The sequence below is a fragment of the Catharus ustulatus genome, chromosome 18, assembly GCF_009819885.2.
Source record: "Catharus ustulatus isolate bCatUst1 chromosome 18, bCatUst1.pri.v2, whole genome shotgun sequence".
Taxonomy (NCBI): Eukaryota; Metazoa; Chordata; class Aves; order Passeriformes; family Turdidae; genus Catharus; species Catharus ustulatus.
The window spans coordinates 13,718,792-13,742,728 of NC_046238.1; the positions used below are offsets into that span (position 1 = coordinate 13,718,792).

Consider the following 23,937-nt stretch of genomic DNA (forward strand, 5'->3'; position numbering starts at 1 on the left):
TCCTGTGCTGCAATGCATTGCGTGGGCTTCAAAGTGGGGATGTACCTTCTGCTCATTGAGACCTCCAGGAGCGCCTCTGCAGCCCCCACCCCGTGCAGCCTGAGGGATGGGGTTCCCGGGGATGTGCCTTTAGCTGGGCACAGGCAGCATCCGGGAGCTGCAGCCGGACCCACGCTTGCAGGCATCGTGGGCATGCCGCGTCTCCCCGGCTGCACACCCAGCAAACGCACCTTGGCTCTATTTTAAGACTCTCCCTCACCCCATGGAATAGTGGAAGTGTTTCCACGAGATCCAGGACGCCAGTTAATCACTGGCCGCAATGAGCTGCACAGAGCAAAGGGATTTCTAACACACTGAGCCATGGCTGGGCAAATCCAAGAGCCTGAGCCTTTATTTCAGCCTCTGCAAGCATCATTTGGGGAAAATCCATATTTCTGCAGGGAAAGTACACTCTGTCCAAGTGTTTTGAGCAGAAGAGAAGGAATAATCCGGCGGAAGTCAGGCAGAGGCTCTGGGTACCTGATTCATCCCCAGCCTGTGCTCCCGGCCGCATCGAGCCTGCCCGTGTTTAGTCTGTATGGGAGCACAAATCACTGCAATGTCATCGCTCTGCCCGGATCTGGATTTCATTAGGAGCCACATGATCGGCCCAGGCTGCTGCCGGGGGCTGGCCGCGCTCCCCCCGAGGAGCTGCACAGGATGCGGGGCGGGGGTCGGGCTGCGGGGCTCAATGGGCCCCTTGTCTGCAGGAGAGGAGCCGCAGCCTCCTCCTTGGGACGGGTGTTTTGTCCCCCTGAGGGACTCGGAGACCCCGAAAATATCGTGAGGGGAAGGTATTGCAGCCTGCAGCTGTCCCCTGCTCAGATGGTGACTGATACTGAGTTATTTCCCCGGGATTTCGGGGCTCTCTTTTCTGCTGGAAATGGCTCTGCGGGATTAGGGTGTGTCCTGTCCCCCTGCTGAGCGTTTTTGTGTGATTTTTTAGGTCTTGTCTCCAGTCGCGCCGGATCGGGAGCGGGGAGGGACGTTCCCCGCACTGCACCGCTCCCCCCGCCGCTTGTAGCTGTGTTGGCTGCATCTCGGGGATTTCTGTCATAGGAATGATCTGTTTTCCGCTTGCGCTTGTGTTTTGCATTTGCTTGCAATAACTCCGTACACTACTCTGCAAGCAGAAGAGTTTTGCAGCTGCTGGATTTCCGAGGGTGTCTGCGTTGTACAGTCTGAGATTCAAAGTGGCTCAGAAAAACGGATTAAACAGATTTTTTGGGTCCTCATTTGGGAATTGTTCCTGGACCCATTTTGTTCCCCAGACCCATGAGCTGCGGTCCCTGCCCCTGCCCAAAGTCGGGCTGCTGACACAGAGGGACATGCATGTCAACAGAGCAGTCCCAGCCAAGGGATAGGTGTTGGCTCCAGGCTGCTTCAACCCCTGCATACAGTCATATCCTTTACATCTCTTGCATCCCTTGGATCTTTTACATCTCATTGTGACCTTTACATCCCGTTACACTCTCTGAATCCCTTGCAGCCTCCTTGTGTGCCTTGTATTCTTAATAGCCTGCTGCAGCTCTTTCAGCATCCTTTACATCCCTTACACCCATTGCATCCTTCTCAGTTTACCGAATCCCTTATGTCCTGCTGCATCTTTTGTGTCTCCTGTAGCCTGCTGTATCACTTGCATCCCGTACATCCTTTGCACTCACTCCTTGCTGCCTGTGGCGCCTGTACACAGCTCCCAGCCAAGCCACACACTTGAGTCTCATCTGAGGTCATTCTTGGTTATGAAGCCCTGTGCAGTGACCGGGGAGTACCTGCACCAGCCTCTCCAGCAGGTCCAGGGAAAGCAGCTCCTGGCCCTTGCCCAGGCCCCCCAGGCAGGGTGTTGTCCATGGAATGATACAGACTTGTCACCTCACCTCAAACAGACGTGACACCCTTCTCTCCACAGGTGGCAAAGACATGAGAGGCTCCTGGGCTGCCATACGAATTTGCCCTAGCTGAGCATCCATGTCCCATTCCAGGAATGATGAGCACTCAGAACACATGACTGCAGCATCTGCTCTGAGTCCCCATGGAACTTGGCCCTGACAACCAAAGCCTGGGCATATTTTCCAGCATGTTTCAAATGATGCATGTTGCCCTTCCAGCCCAGTAGCTCCTGGTCTCCCAGCTACACAGCAGCCAGCCAGCAAGACAGTGTGCAGGCTTCACCAAGCACCACTGAGAGTCAGTGACCACCTCGATCCAGGTCTTATTTTAGCTGCAGCTCAGGGGTGAAATTTCCATTCAGATATTCAGCTCCAGAGGCCAGAGCAGGGGAAACACTTTTACTCTGCAGTGTTTAAATTGGAATAAATCTGGTGAGCCTGAGGCTGAGGCTCTGGCAGTCCCAGCTATGCCTTCCCCTTGCCTGGGGATGAGGTGAGGGCCCACAAAAGGTTAAAGTGGCCTGAAAAAGCAGGGGGCAAGGCCACTGCCCCCGTGGTGGGTGACCACGCAGCCAGTGCAGGGTGGAGTCAGACAGCTGTTGCTGGCACCCCTACCTCAGAGGGCTGATGCAGCTCTTGGAGGGTCTAAAGAGAAGTTGGAGGAGACTTGGGGAAGCCATCCAAGCCAAGCTGGCTGAGAAGAGACAGATCCAGCCTTGAGGAGAGGAGCCCCCCAGTCCTGACTCTGCAGGGGGGTTGGTGCTTCAGGAAAACCCTGCCTCCAACCCTGGCTCAGGCCTCAGCCAGGGACTAACTGCAGGCACCGTGGCTTGAGCTGAGCTGCTGTCCAGTCACCAGCACTGGCCATCTCGGTCCATTCCGATGCCATGAACAGCACAGCCACTGCTGGGATGCTTGCCAGCTCTCAGTCCAAGGACCAGATCATGCTGACCTGTACCTGACTCCATAGTAAAGGCAGTAAAGCCATGTTTGGTGCAGAATTGGCAGTGCATTGGCCCCTTTCAGTGACAGCTGGCTGCCTGGTGACACCACACTCACCAAAGGTTGGGGGGGGCACTCCTGGCTCTGGAGAGGTGACTCAGAGCTATGCTGATGTGGCAGCTCTCCCAGGGACTCCAGACTTGGACAGACATCTCCTACAGGAGGATGTGTGCTCATGGTTCTCAAGGATTATTCCCTATGGCAATATGCCCCCATGCACCATGCTCCACAGACACTCCACTCCTGTTGTATTTCTTGTCCCCCTGCTTCCACCCAGCCTCCTCTGCACCAGCAGCACAAGGAAAGCCCTGCAGCTGGTTTGGGGGCTCAAGAAGCAGCAGCAGGACAAGATCAACCACCGATTCCTCTATGCTAAGGGAAGGAACATCCCACTCTCCCAATGCAGAGGTCCCATAGCCATGAGCACCCAAATGTGGACTCATCCTGCCCAGCAGGAAGAGTCCCACTGGGGTCTTCCCAGCCACTCTTTCACTCCATGGTGGGGGTGACAGGGTGAGGAAGGACAGAGGAGCTTTCTCAGGTCTGTCTGTCCCTTCATAGTTCAATCCAGGCTTAGTTAAGGCTCTTCCTGGGCTTCACAACTGCAGGGTTGTTTCTGCTCTCCAGCTGTTGCGTCCAGCTGCTGTGGTTTCATCCTTGGTGCTGGCATGCTCTAGGGAGCCCAAGAAGGACCTGTGCTTCCTCCACCTGTGCTGTGTCACTTGAGCTGCTTGTGGCATCACTGAAAACATTGCTAGCTGGTCAGGGACTACCTCACCTCAGCCTGAATGCATGCCCCAGGAGCCTCCTGCACATCCCAACATATCCTGATGTACTCCCTGCCTGGACATACAGAGCATGGGATACCCCAGGTCACATGTCCCCATGTGTGCCACTCACTCACCACCCCTACATTCCCAGACCCAGCCTAGGGCTACAGATTGTCCCCAACGGCTGACCCAGCTGCAGTCCAGCTCACTGAGCTCCTTCCTCCAACCAAACCTCATGTCCCTCTGTCCCCATGGTGCTTTTGCAGGTCCCAGCAGAGGACACTGTCCCAGCTCCATCCCCACACAGAGCTTGCCCTGCATCCCCACCAGCATCCTGGCCCCGCAATGATCCCAGTGCAAAGCATGGCTTTGTACCTCATGGAGCACACACCAGCTCAGATCCTTGCCTCAAGAGCCCCAAAATCCCAGCATTTGTGTCCCCAGCCCCACAGGCTGCAGAGACAGCACCCAGAGCTTCCAGGCTAATGAGAAACGCATGGGACCCACATCTGGTAGCGATTGAGCCGGGAGCAGTGCTGGGAAGGGAGGAAACACAGATTTCCTGCAGCACAAAGGAAGGGAGAGGAATGTCCGTGGCAGAGCAGAGGCCCTGGCTGCCCCCTCCCTCCATCTTCACAGGGATGCACGAGCATCAGATCATACTTACTCCCTTGCTGGCACTGCTGGAGAGTGTTCCTGGGCATGTGCCTTCCTCTTCCCTGGGCTGAGCTGCTCAGCTGCTCGGCCACCCCCCTTTCCGCCCACCGGGATGCACAGGCACCCCATGGCCACTATCCTCCACAACCATGGCCATGCACTGCCAGAGCCTCCTGCGGGACCTTCTCCCTCCAGCCTGCTGCTGCTCAAGGTCCCCATAGACAGACACCCCCAGGCTTGAAAGCCCCTCAAAACAGCCTAGGGCAGGGAGCAGAAGCCCAGTGAAGCCATTAGAGCAGCAAAGTCAAGGCAGAGTCTGCACTGTATCATGCCCATGAGGCTGTGACACTTGGAGGGGACAAGGCAGGTGGCATTTATGTCCTCACCAGTGCAGGCAGCTGTGTTAGGGGAGGCAGCTGGTCTGGTTGTTTCAGGTGAAGCCTTCGTCACCATACCTGAGCATCACTGGCTATCATTGGGATTTTGGGTTGTGCTGCTGGGGATATTCCCTGGGGCAGCAAAACTCTGTGACAGCAGATGACACACAGAAGGGGATATTTAGCAAAAGCTCCCATCAAATCTTCATGGAGGAGTATGGCAAAGTGTTGGGGATGCTTTCATCCTGATCCAGGCTATTGCCCCAGTTGAAGCTGAGCAGCACAACTCATAGCTCTGTTTTAAAGGACCCTTTTTTCCCCATTACCCAACAGCTCAGCAGAGGCTGCACCACTCAGCCTCTGGCTGCTCTTGCATAGCACATCGTGGTGGTTCCTGAGGAAATTACTCCATGGAGGTGTTGCTACAAGGCTGGGGGAAGGATGAGCGGGGGACAGGCTGGACAGACAGACATGGCAAGGTTAACTCCATAACGTCTAAGCAGCTCAGGCATAGAGAGACCTGCAGTCAGTCCACCCAAAGCCTCTCCAGCACCTGGGATTTGGCTTTCCTTGAACAGAAACTTGAGGCATTGAACTGGGGGGAAAAAAGTAATTTCCATTCAGATATGTTTTCAGGATAGCCCATTTTGCTGAAGATGCTGTGTTCTCTCTGCCACTTACAGTCCCCTTGAGCAGCAGTGCAGCTTCTGTAGGCTTTGAAGTCCTATTAAATCCAGTACTTTAAGGCATTTTAAACCAATTTCAATGAATCTTTCCTCTTATTAATTCAAGAAAGGAACTTTTTCCTGTGCTCTGCTGCCATGAATGCACAGCTCATCCTGCTCCAGTTCTCATCTCCCACACCCCAGCATGCACAGGAAAGACCCATCACCATTCCAGCAAACAATACTCCGTGTGTTTTCAGGGACAGGAAGGGATCTGGGCACCTGTGCAGCCTCATCCTTCCCAGGGCATGCACAAACATTGTCATTGTCCAGCCTGGCCCTGGCGCAGTGCCCATAGGGGATGTTCTCCACTTCACAAGCTGGAATTACTTCACAGAGTGCAATCCCACCACTGCTGAGGATGCACCATATTTTTGGGCGTGGTTGAAGTCACCCTGTCACCCACTTTTGACTCATCCATTCCAAAGCGGACAAACTAAGTCTGAAACGCTCCTGATAAGTAATTTAAAACATCTGAAGCTGCTTCCAAGCTGGAGCAGGAGGACACGCCGAGATTCCTCCCCGTGCACCCCATGGGATGGGCTGGGGTGGAACCGTCTGGAAATCTCCGGCCGGGGCCCGGGTGGGCGGACGTGGAGGTCCCGGGACTGCCGGGAGTGGCAAGGACCGGGATGCGCTGGAGCCGAGAGAGGGAGCGCCGGCACGCTGCGGGGGAGGCGGGGAGGTGGGCGTGGCCACAGGAGGGGGAGGGGCCGGAATTGGCAGTCCCTCGGAGCAGGGCTGTGATTGACAGTCCCTCGGGGCGGGGCCGGATTGGCAGGCCCTCGGGGCGGGGCTGTGATTGACAGTCCCTCGGAGCAGGGCTGTGATTGACAGTCCCTCGGAGCAGGGCTGTGATTGGCAGACCCTCGGGGCGGGACTGTGATTGGCAGGCCCTCGGGGCGGGGCTGTGATTGGCAGTCCCTCGGAACAGGGCTGTGATTGGCAGTTCCTCGGGGCGGGGCTGTGATTGGCAGTCCCTGGGGGCGGGACTGTGATTGGCAGTCCCTGGGGGCGGGACTGTGATTGACAGGCCCTCGGGGCGGTACTGTGAGTGGCAGTCCCTCGGGGCGGGACTGTGATTGACAGGCCCTCGGGGCGGGACTGTGATTGGCAGTCCCTCGGGGCGGGACTGTGATTGACAGGCCCTCGGGGCGGTGCCGTGACGGCTGGAGGGGCGAGGCTTGAGCGGCTCGGGGGCGGGACGAGCCGATGGAGGCCCGTGAGGACGTGGGCAGGACTCGCGCATGCGCAAATTGCGGCAGGGGGAGCTGTCGCGAGGCCCTGCGCAGGCGCAGATCGCAAGAGGACGGTGAGGGAGCGGGGCAGTAGCAATGGCGCGGCCTGGCGGGTTTGAGGTGGCCGAGCAGCAGCAGCAGCAGCAGGTGCTGTCCCGGCAGCAGGAGCGGCATTACCGGCTTCTGGCCGAGTTGCAGGCCCTTGTCAAGGCGCTTCCCAGGTGAGCGGAGCCCAAGGGGGTGCAAGGGCTGCTGCCGGTGCCGGTGTTGACCCGGTTTGTGCCCGCAGCACCTGCCAGCAGCGCCTCTCGTACACGACGTTGTCTGAGCTGGCGCTGGCGCTGCTGGACGGAACCGTGTTCGAGATCGTGCAGGGGCTGCTGGAGATCCAGCACCTCACCGAGAAGAACCTGTACAGCCAACGGCGGCAGCTGCACAGCGAGCACCGCGGTACCGAGGGGACCGGAGAGGGGAGCACTGGGGCGAGGGCCAAAAGGGTGGCCGTCCTGGAGCACTGGAGAGGATGGAGGGGGTGGACTGCTCAGGAGAAATGGGGGTAGCACTCCAGGGAAGTGATGGGCACCCTGCGGGGGGAGATGGACCTGCGGCATCTCTAGGGTGGGAGGGAGGCTCGGGGGGTGCTGGGGGTGGGACTTTGTGGAGGCGGTGGGGGGACGCCGGAGGGACAGGTTGGGGGGAGGCAGTGGGGGCTTGGGGGTGGCACTGGAGGGGTGGTGAGTTATGTGGGGAATGCGGGGGACAGTGGAGGACGCTGAGGGTGACAGTAGAGGGCACTGGGGGACTGTGGCTGTGATGGGGACACTGGGGGGTTGGGGATGACGCTGAGGGAGAGGTTGGGGGAGCTTGGGGGTGGCACTGGAAAGGCAGGTTTAGGGAGCCCTGGAGGTGGGTTGTGAGGGCGTAAGGGAGCTATAGGGAGTGACACCGCAGGTTGTGGGGAAGGCACTGGGAGGGAGGGAAGGGTGGCACTGATGGCACTCGGGGCTCCTGGCAGCAGCATGCCCTCCTGAGCTCCCGTTCCCCATGGCAGGGCTGAAGCAGGAGCTCTTCCATCGGCACAAGGAGGCCCAGCAGTGCTGCAGGCCCCACAACCTGCCACTGCTCCGTGCAGCCCAGCAGCGTGAGATGGAGGTGAGGGGGTAGGGCTGGAGACGAAGGTGAGGGTGGGGGCGTGCAGAGCTGTGTCCGCTGCCAGGCTCTCACAGCCCCGTTGCTGTAGGAGCACTGCAGCATCTCCAGAGGGTTTGGCTATTCCTGCCCTGTAGCCTTGGGAGACACCAGCTGCCCTGGCTGGTCTTGCTAGCACAGACCTAGGTTCCCCACTCCAATCTAGAGGCCTCTTGCTTTACCTTTTGTCCCCTCAAGGTAAGGGTGCAGGCTCTTGCCATCCCAGGTGTGATTTGAGAATTGTGGAAGTTCACGAGCCTGCTCCAAGGGCAGTGCTCTCCACAGGACTTTAATGGTCCATCATTATCTGATGGGCTGAAGCCTGTATAGGCTAGGAAGCAAGAGATAGAAAACATGCAGAAGGCATCTAAGATCTGCCATGCTATTATTGAGTATTGTCTTCAAAAGACGACAATACTCAAAACAATCACATTTTAGTGAGTACCACTGATAAGAAGGAAACACCTTGAGTTTCATAATTGCAGTAATAGTTCCTGAGAGCATTCTAAGGTATTTAAAAAAGATTCAGTCCCAGAGGAATTTTCTGTCACCCCTTGGTGATAGATAGAGGCAGTTTTGTAATGTAAGAAAATGGCAAGTAGCTGGTTATGTTAATCAGTGGAGTTGAAATGTGGGGGGAAGCTACTTTGGTCCACATTTGGTGAACAAGAACTGTTTCCTGCCTTGGCCCATGGCAAGCACCATGTCAGTACTTGCTGTTGGATTCTTCGATGTTTCCACATTCCTCATTTCCTGTCAAGGTGACTAAAGCCAGGCTAGACCTCTGGTACCTGTCCTTGTTACTTCTGTCTCTGAGTAACTTAGACTTGCAGCAGTAATCTCTACTGCCTGTTCTAAACTCTTCCAGTATTTCATTAAGTTGCCCAAATATGTCTGGCTTCTCCTTATCTTACATGCTGTCCGACTTCTTCCTACCAGCCCTCTGCCTTTCTTCTGTTTTCCTCTCCCAGGTGTTAACTGAATCACTTTTTCCTGTCTTTATCCTCTCACAGTTTGGCTGTAGAGCATTTTGGGAGGAGATTGATCATCTCTATTATATCTGATATGTGTCTAATTGGAGCTGCCCTCTGTGTTTAAAAGTTTCCATGACCAGCTCCCATGAGATAGCTTGGGATTGAGCTCCCAGGACAGGTAATACAAGGTGTATGTTTTAGATGTGTGGTTTCTCAGTGGAACCCTTGGCATTTAGAAAAGCTTAGCTCATTATGCAGGGTCCATGGCCACCAGGGCTGAAGCAAAACTTTTGTGCCTCAGATTTGTCCAAGGTACAGAATTTTTCTCTAACCCAGAATTAGATGCTTCACTAAACAATGTGAGACACTTAAATTGGGGTTTTTTTTCCAAGCCTAAACAAAGTCAGTCGTCCAGCATAGTAAGTGGAGACAATAGCACACTGAGGTGGGTGGGAGGAAGGAAAATCTGGGGAATGAGGGATTTTCTGAGGGATAATCTGTTGTATCTCCCGCAAGGGGAGTGAACCTCTGGACTGAAGAAAGTGTGGGGACAGAGCTTGCTTAGGTTCATTCCTCAGCATCCTTTGGTGAAGGAGCAGTCAACGCTCTGCTTTGCATTCTCTTGGGGCTGGAAGTTTCTTCCCATTTATTGCCATGAGATCCTGCCCCAATGTTTTCTCTGGAGCAGCTTTTGTGTGGTCACCTTCTAGTGGATCCAAGTTCTGCATCTTCCTTAATTGCAGGTGGTTCTTTGAAGGTTTCTCACTGTTATGTGCTAATTGTGGGCTCTACGTCCTGGAGAGGTTCCAAGAGGTAGCTCCTGCCCCATGTGAGTGATAATTGCTCTTTGTTAGGTCACACTTTTTGCAGAGAGACATGGATACCCTTGCTGCAGGCACACCTCAGCCCTTCCCCATACTGTTCATGGCCCGGGGTTCTGTCACACAAATTCTGAATTTTCACCAGGAATTGTGGCAGAGTGGAGGCACTCAGCTTCTCTCCAAGGCCTTTTTAGCTGCCAGCCACTGGTGTAGGAAATCCTGGGATTTGTGACTTCTGCCTTTCTGTGCAGTGGGGATAGTTTAACCACATGGATGTTTCTAGCTGAACATGTGCTTGTGTTCTCTGCTACAAAGGGACAGCATTGCATGAATGAAATGTTGAAACTTGTGTCTTTTCACAGAATCACAGAATAAGCTGAGTTGGAAGAAACCTACAAGGGCCATCCAGTCCAGCCCCTGTCCCTGCCCAGACCCCCCAACAATCCCACCCTGCCCATCCCTGGCAGCGCTGTCCAAACGCTCCTGGAGCTCTGGCAGCCTCGGGGCCGTGCCCATTCCCTGGGGAGCCTGGGCAGTGCCAGCACCTTCTGGGGGAGGGAAGAACCTTTCCCTGAGCTCCAGCCTGAGCCTGGGCAGTGCCAGCACCCTCTGGGGGAGGGAAGAACCTTTCCCTGAGCTCCAGCCTGAGCCTGGGCGGTGCCAGCACCCTCTGGGGAGGGAAGTACCTTTCCCTGAGCTCCAGCCTGAGCCTGGGCAGTGCCAGCACCCTCTGGGGAGGGAAGAACCTTTCCCTGAGCTCCAGCCTGAGCCTGGGCAGTGCCAGCACCCTCTGGGGGAGGGAAGAACCTTTCCCTGAGCTCCAGCCTAACCCTCTCTGACACAACTTCAAATCATTCCCACAGGTCCTGTCACTGATCACCACAGAGAACAGATGTGTCTGCCCCTCCTCTTCCCCTTTCAAGGAAGTTGTAATTTCAGTGCGTTTCCCCTCAGTCTCCTCCAGCTGAGCAGACCAGGTGTCCTCAGCTGCTCCTCATATGGTTTCTCCTCAAAGCCATGTTTGTTGCCTTCCTTTGGATGCTCTGTAATGGTTTATTTATTTCATACTTCTTGCAGGAGAAGCACAGAATCATGGAATGGTTTGGTTTGGAAGGCACCTTCAAGTTCATCCAGTCCTACACCCTGCCGTGGGTGGGGACACCTGGCACTATCCCAGGTTGCTCCAAGCCCCTTCCAACTTTGCTTTGGGCACTTTCAGAGATGGGGCAGGCACAGCTTCTCTGGGCAAGCTTTGTCAGTGTATCACTATCCTCACAGGGGAGAATTCCCTCTTAACATCTAATCCTGCCCACTCCATTTGAAGCAATTCCTCTTTGTTGTGTCACTCTATTTCTTGTTCCAAGTCCCTCTCCAGCTCTCTTGGAGCCCCTTTAGGCACTGGAAGGCCCTCTAAGGTCATACAGGGGCTTCAGCCCTTGGAGCATCTCCTTGGCCTCCTCTGGGCTTGCTCTTGTAGCTCCATGTCCTTCCTGTGCTGGGCCCCAGGACTGGAGGCAGCTTTGCAGGTGGGATCTCATCTGAGCAGAGCAGATGGGCAGAATCTTTCTCCTCCTCACTCTGCTGTCCACCCTACAAAAATGAGCATTGCTTTTAATGGGATTTGATGATTCATGGTGCTCCCTGTGGTTTGCAAAGGCAGTCTCCTTGGTGCAGCCTGGTGAGGTTGTATCACCTCTGCACATATGGGGCTTCTTACTTGATCTGTGCTCTGCTTGTCCCCTGCAATCCTGCTCTTTGCTTCCACTCCTGATTTCCAGCATGTCTTTGTCATCCACATGTTTGCTGGGCTCCATTTCTTCTCTGGAGGCAGCACAGAGATTCTTTGCTGAAGTTAGGGCAGATATTGGTGAGGCAGGAGTGGCCATGTCCTTGTTGGAGCTATTCTGCTAAAGTCCTTTCATAATGTTCTCAGTCTGTCAAAAATAGAACCCAGCATTCAAATCCTTTCACAGATAAATAGGATCTGTATGGGGCTTACAGATCCATTCCATATTAGTGTTAAGGGAGCCATCTTGATGAGCTTCAGTGGCCTAAGTTATTCCTCCAAGGCTTCCTTCAGCCTCACCTGAGAGGGGCACATAGTTCTTGGGCTGAGCTCAGCCATAGCTCAGGTGGTGACTCATCAGGGAAAGTGGTTCTGACACTGATGGGTTCCTTGTGGTCTTTCCTGGCCTCCAAACACTTGCCTGAGAGAGCAGGCTGTTCCCATGACTTCCCTGCATTTTCTTGAGTGGTGGAGGTGTTAAGACCTGGGGCTGTGCTGGTTACCCACTGCTATCCATGGCCTCATCAGGAGAGATTCAGGGCCTGGTTGCTCTTGGGTTCCAGTAAAAGTCTGAGATGAGAAAAAAGCTGGGAAGAAGGTAGATATTTCACTTTCCCATTGACTTTTATGTTTTCCAGGCTATGGAGCAACAGATCCGAGAGGAACAGCGAATGATGGATGAGAAAATAGTCTTGGAATTGGACCAAAAAGTAATTGACCAGCAGAGCACCCTGGAGAAGGCTGGGGTGTCTGGCTTCTACATCACCACCAACCCTCAGGTTGGTGTTTGGGCACAGCAGGCCAGGCATTTTGACAGAGCCTGGAGTGATAGAACACTGCCAGAGGACAGGGTTAGCTGGGATATTGGGGAGAAATTCTTCTCCCCGTGCTAAGGCATGGTTGCCCAAAGCAGCTGTGGCTGACCCATCCCTGGAGTAGTCTCCAAAGCCAGGTTGGACAGAGCTTGGAGCAACCTGGGATAGTGGAAGAGTTTTCCCTGCCCATGGTAGGGGGTGGGAATGGATGACCTGTACAAATCCCTTCCATCCCAGACCATTCCATGATTGTTAGACAGTGCTCTTGGGTTAATATCTTTAATTTCAAAAAAAGATCTTGCTGTGGGTGAATCAGGGGTGGGTGTGTCAAACAGAACAATCAGTGCTTTGCCTCCCAGCTGGTGAGTGGTATGCGCTGGAGAGACCATGTACTCAGTTCATAACAAAAGAGCAGAAACCCAGGTACCACTTGGCAGCATTCCCAACTTCCTGCAGTATTTTTTTCCATTGTGGAGGGAAAAATCACTGTGCCAACAGCCTGTAGTCCTGTGACTCTCAAATGGGTCTGAAAAGCACTAAAATAATTAATTTACTGCATTTATAGTCAGCTTAGTTATAAAAACTGACTTCAAGGCTGTTTATTAGGCACCTTGTGCATTCTTGCATGAGACTTTCTGGAGCTGATTATTTCAGGCTTTGATTAAAGAATTGTTCCCAGTTTCCCCAGGGCATTTACTCTCAAAATATCTGAGGAGTCACCTGGTTTGTGCACATTGTCCTTATGCCACCGCAGGAACAAAAAACCTCAAAATTGCCAAGTCCTGTTGTAGAGCCATACAAGTTTACAGGGAACACAGAGACAGGCTGTTCTTAACTCTGTTTTTTCAGCTGATTAAATGTCACTTTGATAAAGACCTACTGCTGAGAAAAGATGGCTTAAATGAAGCTGAACACCCATTTTCTAGCACCTACCCACATGATTCCCAGTTGTGGAGCCTTGAACCCTCTCATTTTTTCGGTGTTGCTGTTCCCCTGCTGTATAATGCAGAGAGCCCATTCTCTCCCTCCTGCCCTGCCCTTTATGTTGTTTTTGTAAGTAATAACCCTTACTAGGGTTCCTCTTTGCTGGGTTTGTGTATGTTTGCCTTTAGGATAGGTGCCAAGCCCAACCCGGATCTTGGCTTGTGCCTGTGAGTGCCACCAAGAAATCCCTGCTGGAATCTGTTCATGCAGTTCCCATCAGCTGATGTGTTTCCCCCTCAGTCTGTATGAAATGCCTCCTTGTGCAGGGGATACATTTTTATAAAAATAGATTTTTATTTCCATAACTCTGTGTCTGCAGGGCTGAGTCACAGACCTACTACACTCACGAATTATTGGCTCCAGCATGTTGTCTTTGAGCTAGATGTAATTAAAGAGTGAGCAGGTGGTGAAGGAACCATGAGCTAATATTGATTTTTCCACTTGACTGTGGTCCTGGAAAAGGGAGTTCTCCATGAATGAAATGCCTGGAGGGAATTCAGTGCACCAGCACAGCCATGTGTTGCACATGCATTAGATCCCACTTAGAGAGTTCCCAAAGCAATCCCTCGTCTTCCTGCCCTTCTATGCTGGGAAGGCATCAGGGAGTTGGAGATGCAGTGGGGGATGTGGGGAGGGGCCTCGAGAACTTCTTCTGGGGCTGCTACCCCTCCTCAGCTTGCAGAACAGGCCAGCCCAAATAGCTCCTAGCATATTTATCGTAGCCAAGAAGAAAAAGCCTCTCTGGATCCTTAAAGAATCCTCAAGCTCTGGGATTCCTAAGACAGCCACAGTTTGCAGCAGGTCTGGCAAGATGTCACTGCTCCATGTGTTAGAGAAATGCCTGAACAATATGAAGCATTTGGTTGTTAGCTTCCTGGTTGATTTTTTTTTTTAAGTTCTCTAAGAACAAGAAGCTTTTGAGGAGGTGGTACAGGCCAGTCCTTCCTGCTTCCTGCAGCAGGGAGTGGGATCATCCACTTGAAAAACATCTTTCTCATTTTGCAGGAGCTGACTCTACAGATGAATTTGCTGGAGCTGATTCGGAAGCTGCAGCAGAAGGAAGCTGAGACTGAGAAGACTTTTTCCTGAAAGAGCAAATCTGCTGTTCACTTCCCAGAGTTTTTCCTCTGACTTCTCTCTAAACAAGAGACCGTCCATGCATTTGCTTTGTATTGTGTCAGGAAGAGGCTACAGGAGTAGAAGAAATTGCTGAGGCACTTATATTAAAGCTGGGGCAGGCAGAACCCAGTGCAGGGGGTGGTTGGAGCCTGGGGATGGTTTTCTGATCCTCAGAGCAGTGCCAGCTGCATCTGGCTCAGCCGGGAGCTGATGGAATGTGGTCACTTACCAGGAATATCCTGCAGTGATGCTGAGGCCATCACTTAGCCAAGGCTGGGCTGAGCACTGAGGCAGCACGTGGAGCTGCACTGTGTGAGGGTGACCCTGTGTTTAGATGATATAACAGGGGCGGGGGAACAATTCCAAGGGTGCTTCTGTGTGTTGTTGAGGCAGAAACAACCTCTTAGGCAGACCATTCCCAGAGTCTCCTCCAGGCTGGTACTAGCAATATTTGTATTAGTTTATCTGTATGCTGGCCAGCATTATCTGTATTAAAGGAGAATTTCAGACCTCAGCCCAGAGTTACTGAACTGGTGTTTGCAGTGTTTCCACTGACTCAGAAAGCAGAGCTTTTGCTTTGTTCTTTTAAACCAGTTTCCAAATTAAGAGAAATAAAACACTCTCCTTCTGAGGCTGCAGCTTTCTGAATGCCAGTAGTTGTGTTTGTCCTGTCCTCACTTGACGAGTGTGGGGCTTGTGCTACCTTAGATGGAAGCTGGGGAGGAACCCACAGTGTTTCTGAGATCTTTCAGGGTGTTGGAAGAGCTTGTGGGGGGCCTTATGGTGGGGAGAGCTAGTGCTGGAGGCAACAAACACGAGATCAGAGCTACAAGGAACAAGGAGGCTTTTGGAAATTCAGGGCTGAGGCCCCCTCCCATTTCCATCATGCATGTGTTCCCTCCCCGTGGGGATAATGCTGCTGTGGTTCAGCAGCTGGAGACAAGACCTACTGCTTGTGTGGCATCTTCACCTCCTGGATGAAAGTCCCCATCTGGAAAGTAGGCTGGTATGGGACCTGCACCACTGCAGGGTCCCCACAGAGCTCCTGGAATCGTCAGGTGGGAGCTCTGTGCTACACTGCTGAGCAATGGTAAGGGGCAAGGTGGGAAGCATTCCCCTCTGGAGACACCTTCATCCTCCTGGGAGGATGCAGGGTAGCCACTGGTGCAGACTGGATGAAGTCAGCATCTGTGGTCAGGTTTGTGACCAGAGCTATTGACAAGGAAATTGCTTCCTAAGGTAAGAATAGGGAAGTCAGGGGTGAACAATGGGTTCCATGGCAGGAAAGGATGCCCAAGTGCTGGGGTTTACACTGCTCCCAGAAGCTTCTCTTTCCTCTACACAAGCTCTCTGGAATGGCTGGAGGAGCTGGGATCGAGGTTACTGCCTGTGGCTCCAGCTCCACTGCACTGCCCTGTGGGGTGAGGAATGGAGCCCATCTTGGTCCAAAGCCCCCATGATCCAGGATCGCTGCTGTCTCTCCAGAGCTGTGCCAGGGATCACGGGCTGTTCTGGCACTGCCATGACAACAGCAGCTCTTAGGCTTCCTGCATCTGCCATCTGTTTGCAGACGGCTCTGCCTGGCAGCTGATCAGATCCAAGCTGAAATTTTCCATGCCTGTGATCAGGCTGGGTTTCAGAAAGGCCAAGGTAGCTGCAGGGGGTTAGATGTCGGTAGCTGGTGGGAAAGGTTATCCTAAGGGAGCAAAACCCCTGGGATGGCTTGTGATCAGATCAGCAGGATTGCAGCAGAGGAATACTTGCTCAGCCCCTCAAGCTGGACTGTACAACGTGGAGGATACAGATATTTTTCCAAGCAAGTGTCATTGTGTCACCAGAGGGTGACACCATCCCACAGCATTGCTGTGCCCTAGCCACTGCAGCTGTGGTAGTGCTGGTAATGCAGGGCAGACCTGGTGAAAGCAACCCAAGGGGGCTGAAAATTCTGCTGGGCTTTGGCTGTCTCAGCTCCTTGATTCAGTGACCTGTGCAGCTCCTGAACTCTTAAGCGGTGTCCCAGGAACACGTGTTTGGCTTCAGCCATCCACAGACCTGGACCAAAAGTGCCTGCCCATAGCTCCATGTATGCAGAAGTGATATGGAGAGGGGATACAACCCGAGGATTAAGTTCCCTGTTCAAGTGCAAGGTGACTAACATGAGAGCTATGACTCCATGTCAGTGCCATGTTCACCTGGGAGCTGGTGGAAGGTGAGTGAGGGGTGGCAGGAAGGGACAAGTCCTGTTTATTCCTTCTTTTGCCTATAGTTTGGGCTGTTGAGGAGAAGAGCAAGGTCTCCTCCACATAAGGAGATCGATCCAGTGTGGATAAAGGTGAATGCATTCAGGTGGGAGCCCTCGAGGGTTGCACTGGGCTCTGAGTTGTGGATGCAACTTGAGGGTGACAGTTGGGGTGATGACTGGTGAGCCCATGAAAATGTCAGCTTAAGTGCCCAGGAGCCATCAGAAAAGTAGATGAGACATGAGAAGGGGATCAGAGAAGAAAATGAGAAACATGTTGCTGCTGCGAACCACTTAAATGCATATCTCTTCACCCTGACAAAGGCATGGTAGGGAAGGAACAAGCTATGCAAAGGCCCTGGGGACACCAGGGATCTGGAACACCTTCCAGCTGAGCTGGAGCCCTTTATCTTTTTGTCAAAGAGCACAAGAGGGGGCAGGGTGGAGATAAAAATGTGACTGACATGGTGAGGGACTTCACTCTAGAAATACAGGAGCACCAACATTGCAGGACACCTGTAACAGGCAGGTTTCGATAGGATGGGTGACTGCTTGGGAAACTCCTGCCCCAGGGGGCTGGAGAAGCAGGTTTGTGGTGGTTCAAGAGGAGGTGAAACACTTCTGGAAAACAAACCTTTTGTCTTAGAGATGGATAGAGGTGATTCCCCTTCACTGCCCTTCAGAGCTAGGTGGAAGCACCACAGGCTTTTGCTCAGGCTTTGTGCTCCTAGCTAGGCAGAAGGACTGTGATCTAGAGGGGCCTGTTCAGGAGCTCCCCCTTCCGCAGCTTTCCCCACACCTCAGTTTCTCTATGACAAACACCTGAGCATAGAGGATGTGCCTGCCCTTCAGGCAGCAGCTCCAGAACAGAGTGAGTAGAGGCAAAGGTGCAGGATCTCAGCCCTTTGCTCCATCCAAAACTGCACCCAGTGGATGGGATTTGGGATAACTACTCCATCACAGAATCACAGAGTAGTTTGGGTTAGAAGAGACCTTGGGTTACAAGCTCATGAGCAGGAACACTCATCCTAGGTGGCTCCAAGCCCTGTCCAACCTGGCCTTGGACACCTCCAGGGATCCAGGGGCAGCCACAGCTTCTTTGGACAACCTGTGCCATGGCCTCACCACCCTCATAGCTGAGAATTCCTTCCCAACATCCCACTTAACCCTGCCCTGCGTCAGTGGGAAGCCATTGTCCCTTGTTGCTCCAGGTCCTTGTCCCAAGTGCCTCTGCAGGTCTCTTAGAACCCCTTTAAGCATGGGAAGGGACTCTAAGGCCTTCCTGGAGCCTTCTCTTCTCCAGGCTGAACACCCTCAGCTCTCCCAGCCTGTCTCCAGAGCAGCCCAGGGTTCCAGTCTTTGGAATATCTCCATGACCACGCCGTATCCCGTTTCCATGCAACTCCAGCCGCGCGCACGCTCCCGGGGGGATGCCCACCCGGGGATCGTGGGGACCCCGCGCGTCTGCCCCTCCCAGAGGCTGGAGGTGCAACCCCGGCACTCCCCAACCTCTGCTCGCCGCTCCGGGGAGACACCCCTGGGGATGGGGCCCGGCCCCCGCCCGGCCCCCGCCCGGCCCCCGCCCGGCCCCCGCCCGGCCCCCGCCCGGCCCCCGCCCGGCCCCCGCCCGGCCCCCGCCCGGCCCCCGCCCTTCCGCCTGAGCCCGGGAGGCGGAGCCGGGCGGCGGCGGCGGCGCGGAGCAGGTGAGGCCGGGGCCGGTGCGGGGCCCCCGGCCACCCTCGCAGGTGAGCGACAACCCCTAGGCCGGGAGCCGGGCTGAGACCGGCACTGTTGGGAGCGTCCCGGGGGAGCGCGGCCGGGATTGGGGCCGGGGTTCGGCGCCGCCCGGAACCGGCATCGTGACGGGACTGAGCAGGGGCGAAACTATCCCCTCTCCCTGCCCAGGATGAATCCGGAATCCCCACACACCCTCCTCGGTCAGGGGGTCCCCACCTTCGGCCTCTCTCCGAACTCCGGGGATGCTCCGTGTCCGGTGGGCACCGAGCTCCGCATCCTCCCAGCTGCGCCTGTTGCGTTCCTGGGGTTTGAGGACCCCGGTACTGCCAACGCCTCCAGGCGCGGAGACTTGGATGTGCAGGGATGGGAGTCTCAGCCAGCACGGGTTGTGCACGTTGTCCTCATGGGCCGTTATCAGCCCTGTCATTCCGTCATCTCCCAGTGGGCTTTCCAGGACCTTTTGGCCTCTGCGAGGGGGACCCTGGAGCAGGGCTGGGTCCCAGCAAGACATGTTGTTCCATGTAGGTGTGGGGCTTCTGGCACAGGAAGGAGGGTAACTGAGAGGGGACAGTGTCCCCAAAGTCACCAGTCACCCCATGGAGCAGCTGGGAAACAGCACCTGAAGGTCCCTAGAGCTCTGTCCTCCCAGTCATGGTGGCAGCTGCTGTTTCATGGTGTGCTGGGTGTTTCTTGGTCTGTCTGAGGACTCCCATGGGAGCTGCTCTGGACTTCGCTGCAGCCTCTGCATCATGCCTGAGCTTTCCCAGGGGAAGCAGAAGGGTCCTGGGAGCTGCACGCCCCTGTGGTGGGGTCCTGGCACAGCAGGGTGAAGTTCAGGTAGATTTTGGATAAGCTGGAGAGGAGGCAGCAAGGAAACCTTCATCAGGGCCAGAGCAGACTAGTTTGGGCTTTAACGGGGAGATGCTGCCCAGGGAGTGCTGTGGTTTGCCTGCCACCTGGCACACTGCACATGTCCCTGTCCTGTGCCACCCCTGGAGGAGGACACACAGTGTTGAGCACTATGCTGGCTGATGCTGGCTGAGGAGCCAGGGACACCTGGAATGTGTCCTGGTGGCATTTCCACCCTGTCCCCAGCACCTGATACCTCACTGCCAAGGGAATATTTACCCTTTCCTGCCCCTCTACCAGGTCTCCAGGCAGGATCTCACTGCTGAGGACCCCTCACTCTGCTGAGGGCTGGGCCCACTGCCTCCAGGATGGCGAGATGGCTGCCCCGCTCCACCGACCTGACCCGCTTCTGCCAGAAGCTCAACCGGGTGAAGACTCTGGAGGATGACATGATGGAGACATCTTTTAACAGATGTCTTTCCACCATCGATTTGACGCTACTAGGCATCGGGGGCATGGTAGGCTCTGGGCTGTATGTCCTCACAGGCACTGTGGCCAAGGAGATCGCTGGCCCTGCCGTCATCGTCTCCTTCATCATCGCTGGCTTTGCCTCTCTCCTGGCTGCTCTCTGCTATGCTGAGTTTGGAGCCCGTGTGCCCAAGACAGGCTCTGCCTACATGTTCACCTATGTGTCTGTGGGTGAAATCTGGGCTTTCCTCATTGGCTGGAATGTGCTGCTGGAGTACATGATCGGGGGGGCTGCGGTGGCTAGGGCCTGGAGTGGCTATTTGGACTCCATCTTTAACCACAAGGTCAAGAACTTCACCGAGACCCATGTGGGTACCTGGCAGGTGCCATTCCTGGCCCGCTATCCAGACTTCCTGGCAGCTGCCATCCTGCTGGTAGCCACCGCCTTCATCTCCTTTGGGGCCAAAGTGTCCTCCTGGCTCAACCATGTCTTCTCAGCCATCAGCATGGGCGTCATCCTCTTCATCCTCATTATGGGCTTTGTCCTTGCACAGCCCAAGAACTGGAGCACCCAGGAGGGTGGCTTTGCCCCATATGGGCTGTCAGGCATCATGGCTGGCACAGCTACCTGCTTCTATGCCTTTGTGGGCTTTGACGTCATCGCAGCCTCCAGCGAAGAGGCCAGGAACCCGCAGAGGGCTGTCCCCCGGGCTATTGCTTTCTCCTTGGGGCTGGCCACTGGCGCCTACATCCTGGTATCAGTTGTGCTGACGCTGATGGTGCCCTGGCACACACTGGACCCTGACTCTGCCCTGGCTGATGCATTCTACAGGAGGGGCTACGCCTGGGCAGGGTTTCTGGTGGCTGCTGGCTCCATCTGTGGTGAGTACAGGCAGAGGCGGGAGGGAGCTGCCCACCCCCCTTGCTTTGGGGGCTGGGAACAATCCCCAGTTTGGGTTTGGGTCTGATAGAGTCTTCCTTCTTCTATCTGTCCCTCAGCAATGAACACAGTTCTGTTGAGCAATCTCTTCTCTCTGCCACGCATTGTCTATGCCATGGCCGAGGATGGGCTCTTCTTTCAGGTCTTCTCCAGAGTCCACCCGCGCACACAGGTGCCCGTCATCGGCATCGTGGTATTCGGGCTGCTTATGGCCCTGCTGGCCCTTGTCTTTGACTTGGAGGCCCTGGTGCAGTTCCTGTCCATCGGCACACTGCTGGCCTACACCTTTGTGGCCGCCAGCATCATAGTTCTGCGCTTCCAGCAGCAGAAGGGAGATGTCCCTGCACCAGCAGCCAGCGGCCAGCATAACCCAGAGCCCCATGAGGGCCCATCCAGGGGTGAGCTGAAGGAGTATGAGTCCTTCTCCGACAAGCTGCAGCTGGTGGACAGGGACAAGAGCAAAGAGCAGCGGGAGCCAGGGCAGCTGAAGGCAGCATTTGAGCCCTACCTGGAGTTCCTCAGTGACTTCTACCCAGGTGAGGTGGTCACGGTGGCCGTGGTGACCCTGATGGTGTCTGCCATCTGCCTCTGCTCCATCTTGGTGTTTGGCAACACTCACCTCCACCTGCCCACCTGGAGCTACTCTCTGCTGTTGGTCCTCTTCAGTCTGGGCTTCCTGCTCAGCCTCCTCCTCATCTGGGCACATGAGCAGCAGCACAGCACCCAGACCTTCCAGGTATGCCCAGGGCCCAGGTAGGGAATCCCTCTGCCGGGGAGAGGGGAGGTGGGAGAAGCTCTGATGGACCCGCAGGGCTTCCAGGCACAGCACTTTGCTGAAAGTCCCATGTCTGCTGAAGGAGGAGGAGGGAGGGGAGGAGGAAGAGGGTGTTTGTGGACACTGGGTGTGGGGCGTGTTGGTGCCTCTACTGTTACTCTGTGTGGCCACTGGTCCCCAGGAAGGGACATCCCTAGCAGTTCTGTGTCCATCTGACCCAGGGATTGTTCATGTCCAGCTTGGGCTCCCTTCTCTGCATCCCCACAATTCTTCTGCTCCTCTCCTGCCTCAGCTCCTTACTTTGGCTGCCCTTCAGCTATTTGATGGAGCTCATTTTCAGCCTCCAAACCACTTCTATGCCTCTTGTGCTCCTCCTCTCCTGTTTTCAGCCCACCTGAGCCCTGATGTAGTCAGTATGGCTTTATAACACCAGTGGAGATACCACTTCCCTGCCATGCCCCTGCCCTGGCTCCTCTGGCAAGGACCACATTGGCTCAAGATCATGCCAGGAGGTTTTTTGGTCCTTGTGATGATGCCTGGCTCCCAGATCAAGGCTCCATTGCTCCTTTTCCTTAAAAAAAGTTCCACTTCTAGAAATCCTAAGGTGACAGTCCCTTTGTCCCACACATTTGCCATTGCTGTCTTTTGTCCCTATGATTTTAAAGATGGAGAATGTGGTCCTGCAGGTCTCACCCTCGCCAGCTCCTTTTCTCCTGCAGATCCCCTTGGTACCTCTATCCCCTGCGCTGAGCATCATCCTCAACATCTACCTGATGCTGAAACTCAGTTACATGACATGGCTCCGCTTTGCCATCTGGCTCCTCTTAGGTGAGTGCTCCCATGGCTGCTCTGGGAAGGGGGAACAGGGTTTGTCTTGGCGCTCTCCAGCTGCCTTGGCAGCTCCTCTCCCCTGCTTATGGATCTGTAAAGCCTATCATGCCCCTTTTTGCCTCCAGTTCCCCTTAGGAGATGCAAGCCGAGGTCTCCCAGCATGTCCTGAGCCTCTCTGTTTCCCAGAGTGTTACAACTTGTTCCTGTTAAAGTTCAGATCCTCCTCAAAGCCCTGGGCCAGAATCACCCCTTGCTCCTGAGGCAGCTCTCTGGGGCTCAGGAAGTCCTTCCCTTTCCCAGCGGCTGAGGGTACTCCCCTTGCTCTTAAAATGCTGCAGGACCCTCTTCCTCCTGCAAGCAGCTCAGTTAAGCCCCCATGGTGGTTTAGCTTTTTGCTCCATTGGGTTGCTGGCCACATCCGTGCCACATTCCACTGTGATGCCAGCCATGATGGTGCTAGCAGCCAGGCTGTGCTGGAGCCTCTGCTGTCCCTGTCCCTGCTGCAGGTCTGCTCGTCTACTTTGGCTATGGCATTTGGCACAGCAAGGAGAACCTGCGGGAACCACGGCCCCAGCGTGTCAGCGCCCGCTACGTGGTGTTCCCAGGTGGCAGCCTGGAGGAGAGGGTGCAGGCAGTCCAGCCCAGCTCCCAGCCTGCCACCGGGCTGCCAGACACTGACACCGATGACTGCAAGAGATGACACCACTGGCAACGGGGGCACCTGGAGATGGGAGCGTCGGAATCTCCTCCTGCAGTGAGGCTAGAGACCCACCCCCCTCCTCCTGGTCCCTCTGACAGCAGACCCACTGGGGCTGTTCTGGGTGTGGGGCTCCACCTAGAGAGGATGAGGATGCTCACCCTTCCCCGCGTGCTTCTCACAGAGTGTGGAGGAGCTTGCTGCCTCCCCCTCCATTCCCTGCACTTGGGAGCTGGGTCTCAGCCCAGTGCCTGCCCTGCTCATGAGGAGCCTTGTCCTTGTCACCTCTCCCTGAGCACACCCTGGCACTGTGCAGCACATCTCCTGTCTGCCAGCACATCCGTGCAGCTGGGAATGCAGAAGTTCCCCAGGCACCAGGACACGCAGCCGAGTCCTGCCCATCCTGACTCTCATCCTGAGTGCAGCCCCCTGCCTCCTGCAGAGTCCCCTTCAGAAGGAGGCAGGGGCAAATCGTGCATCCCCACAGGCACCCCTGCCATCCCTATCCCCAGGGCTGCTCTCCTTAAAGGCTGGGGCTGAGGGAGCTGAGGGGTAGCTGGAGACATGACATGAAGAAGGAAAATGGCCAGAGTGGGTGGCTGGGCAGGCACCCCAAGAAAGCTAGTGGAGGCTGGCACAGCAAAAGCCTAGCTGCATCTTCCCAGCCACTGGAATTGGCTGAGGGGTGGTCTGGAGGCCAACTTGACAGGCCTTGCAGCATAGACACCCCATTCCATCCTCATCCTCTGCATGCTGCGAGGAGCTGGGGACTGTGGGAAGCTGTTCCATTACTTGTTGCTGGCCCGTCCCTGAGGGCCCTAGAAGGCTGTGGGGACCCTCAGTAGCATACGCTGGTTCCAGTGAACCCCTCTGTCTGCCAGTACCGCTCCGTGTCCCTCCTCGTCCCCGCGCTGCCGCCACTGGAGCTGTGGCCCCGGTTGGCACCTCTGTGTCATGGCTTGTGAGCAATGGGCTGATTTGGTCATTCTCATAAACACTCTTTCTTGCAATGGCTCT

General features: G+C 55.1%; 2 protein-coding genes across 2 annotated transcripts; both read left to right on the forward strand.

The window, feature by feature from the left end:
* The first annotated feature begins 6,682 nt into the window (after positions 1-6,682).
* On the forward strand, positions 6,683-15,022 carry LOC117004618 (protein DGCR6). Its single transcript, XM_033075529.2, has 5 exons — positions 6,683-6,918; positions 6,987-7,147; positions 7,749-7,849; positions 12,105-12,245; positions 14,271-15,022. The coding sequence occupies exons 1-5, from the start codon at positions 6,794-6,796 to the stop codon at positions 14,352-14,354; spliced, it is 612 nt and encodes a 203-aa protein (XP_032931420.1). The 5' UTR covers positions 6,683-6,793; the 3' UTR covers positions 14,355-15,022.
* A 3,280-nt stretch (positions 15,023-18,302) lies between these two features.
* On the forward strand, positions 18,303-23,934 carry SLC7A4 (solute carrier family 7 member 4). Its single transcript, XM_033075526.2, has 5 exons — positions 18,303-18,368; positions 19,510-20,559; positions 20,677-21,353; positions 22,112-22,220; positions 22,730-23,934. The coding sequence occupies exons 2-5, from the start codon at positions 19,578-19,580 to the stop codon at positions 22,921-22,923; spliced, it is 1,962 nt and encodes a 653-aa protein (XP_032931417.1). The 5' UTR covers positions 18,303-18,368; positions 19,510-19,577; the 3' UTR covers positions 22,924-23,934.
* The last annotated feature ends 3 nt before the right edge of the window (positions 23,935-23,937 follow it).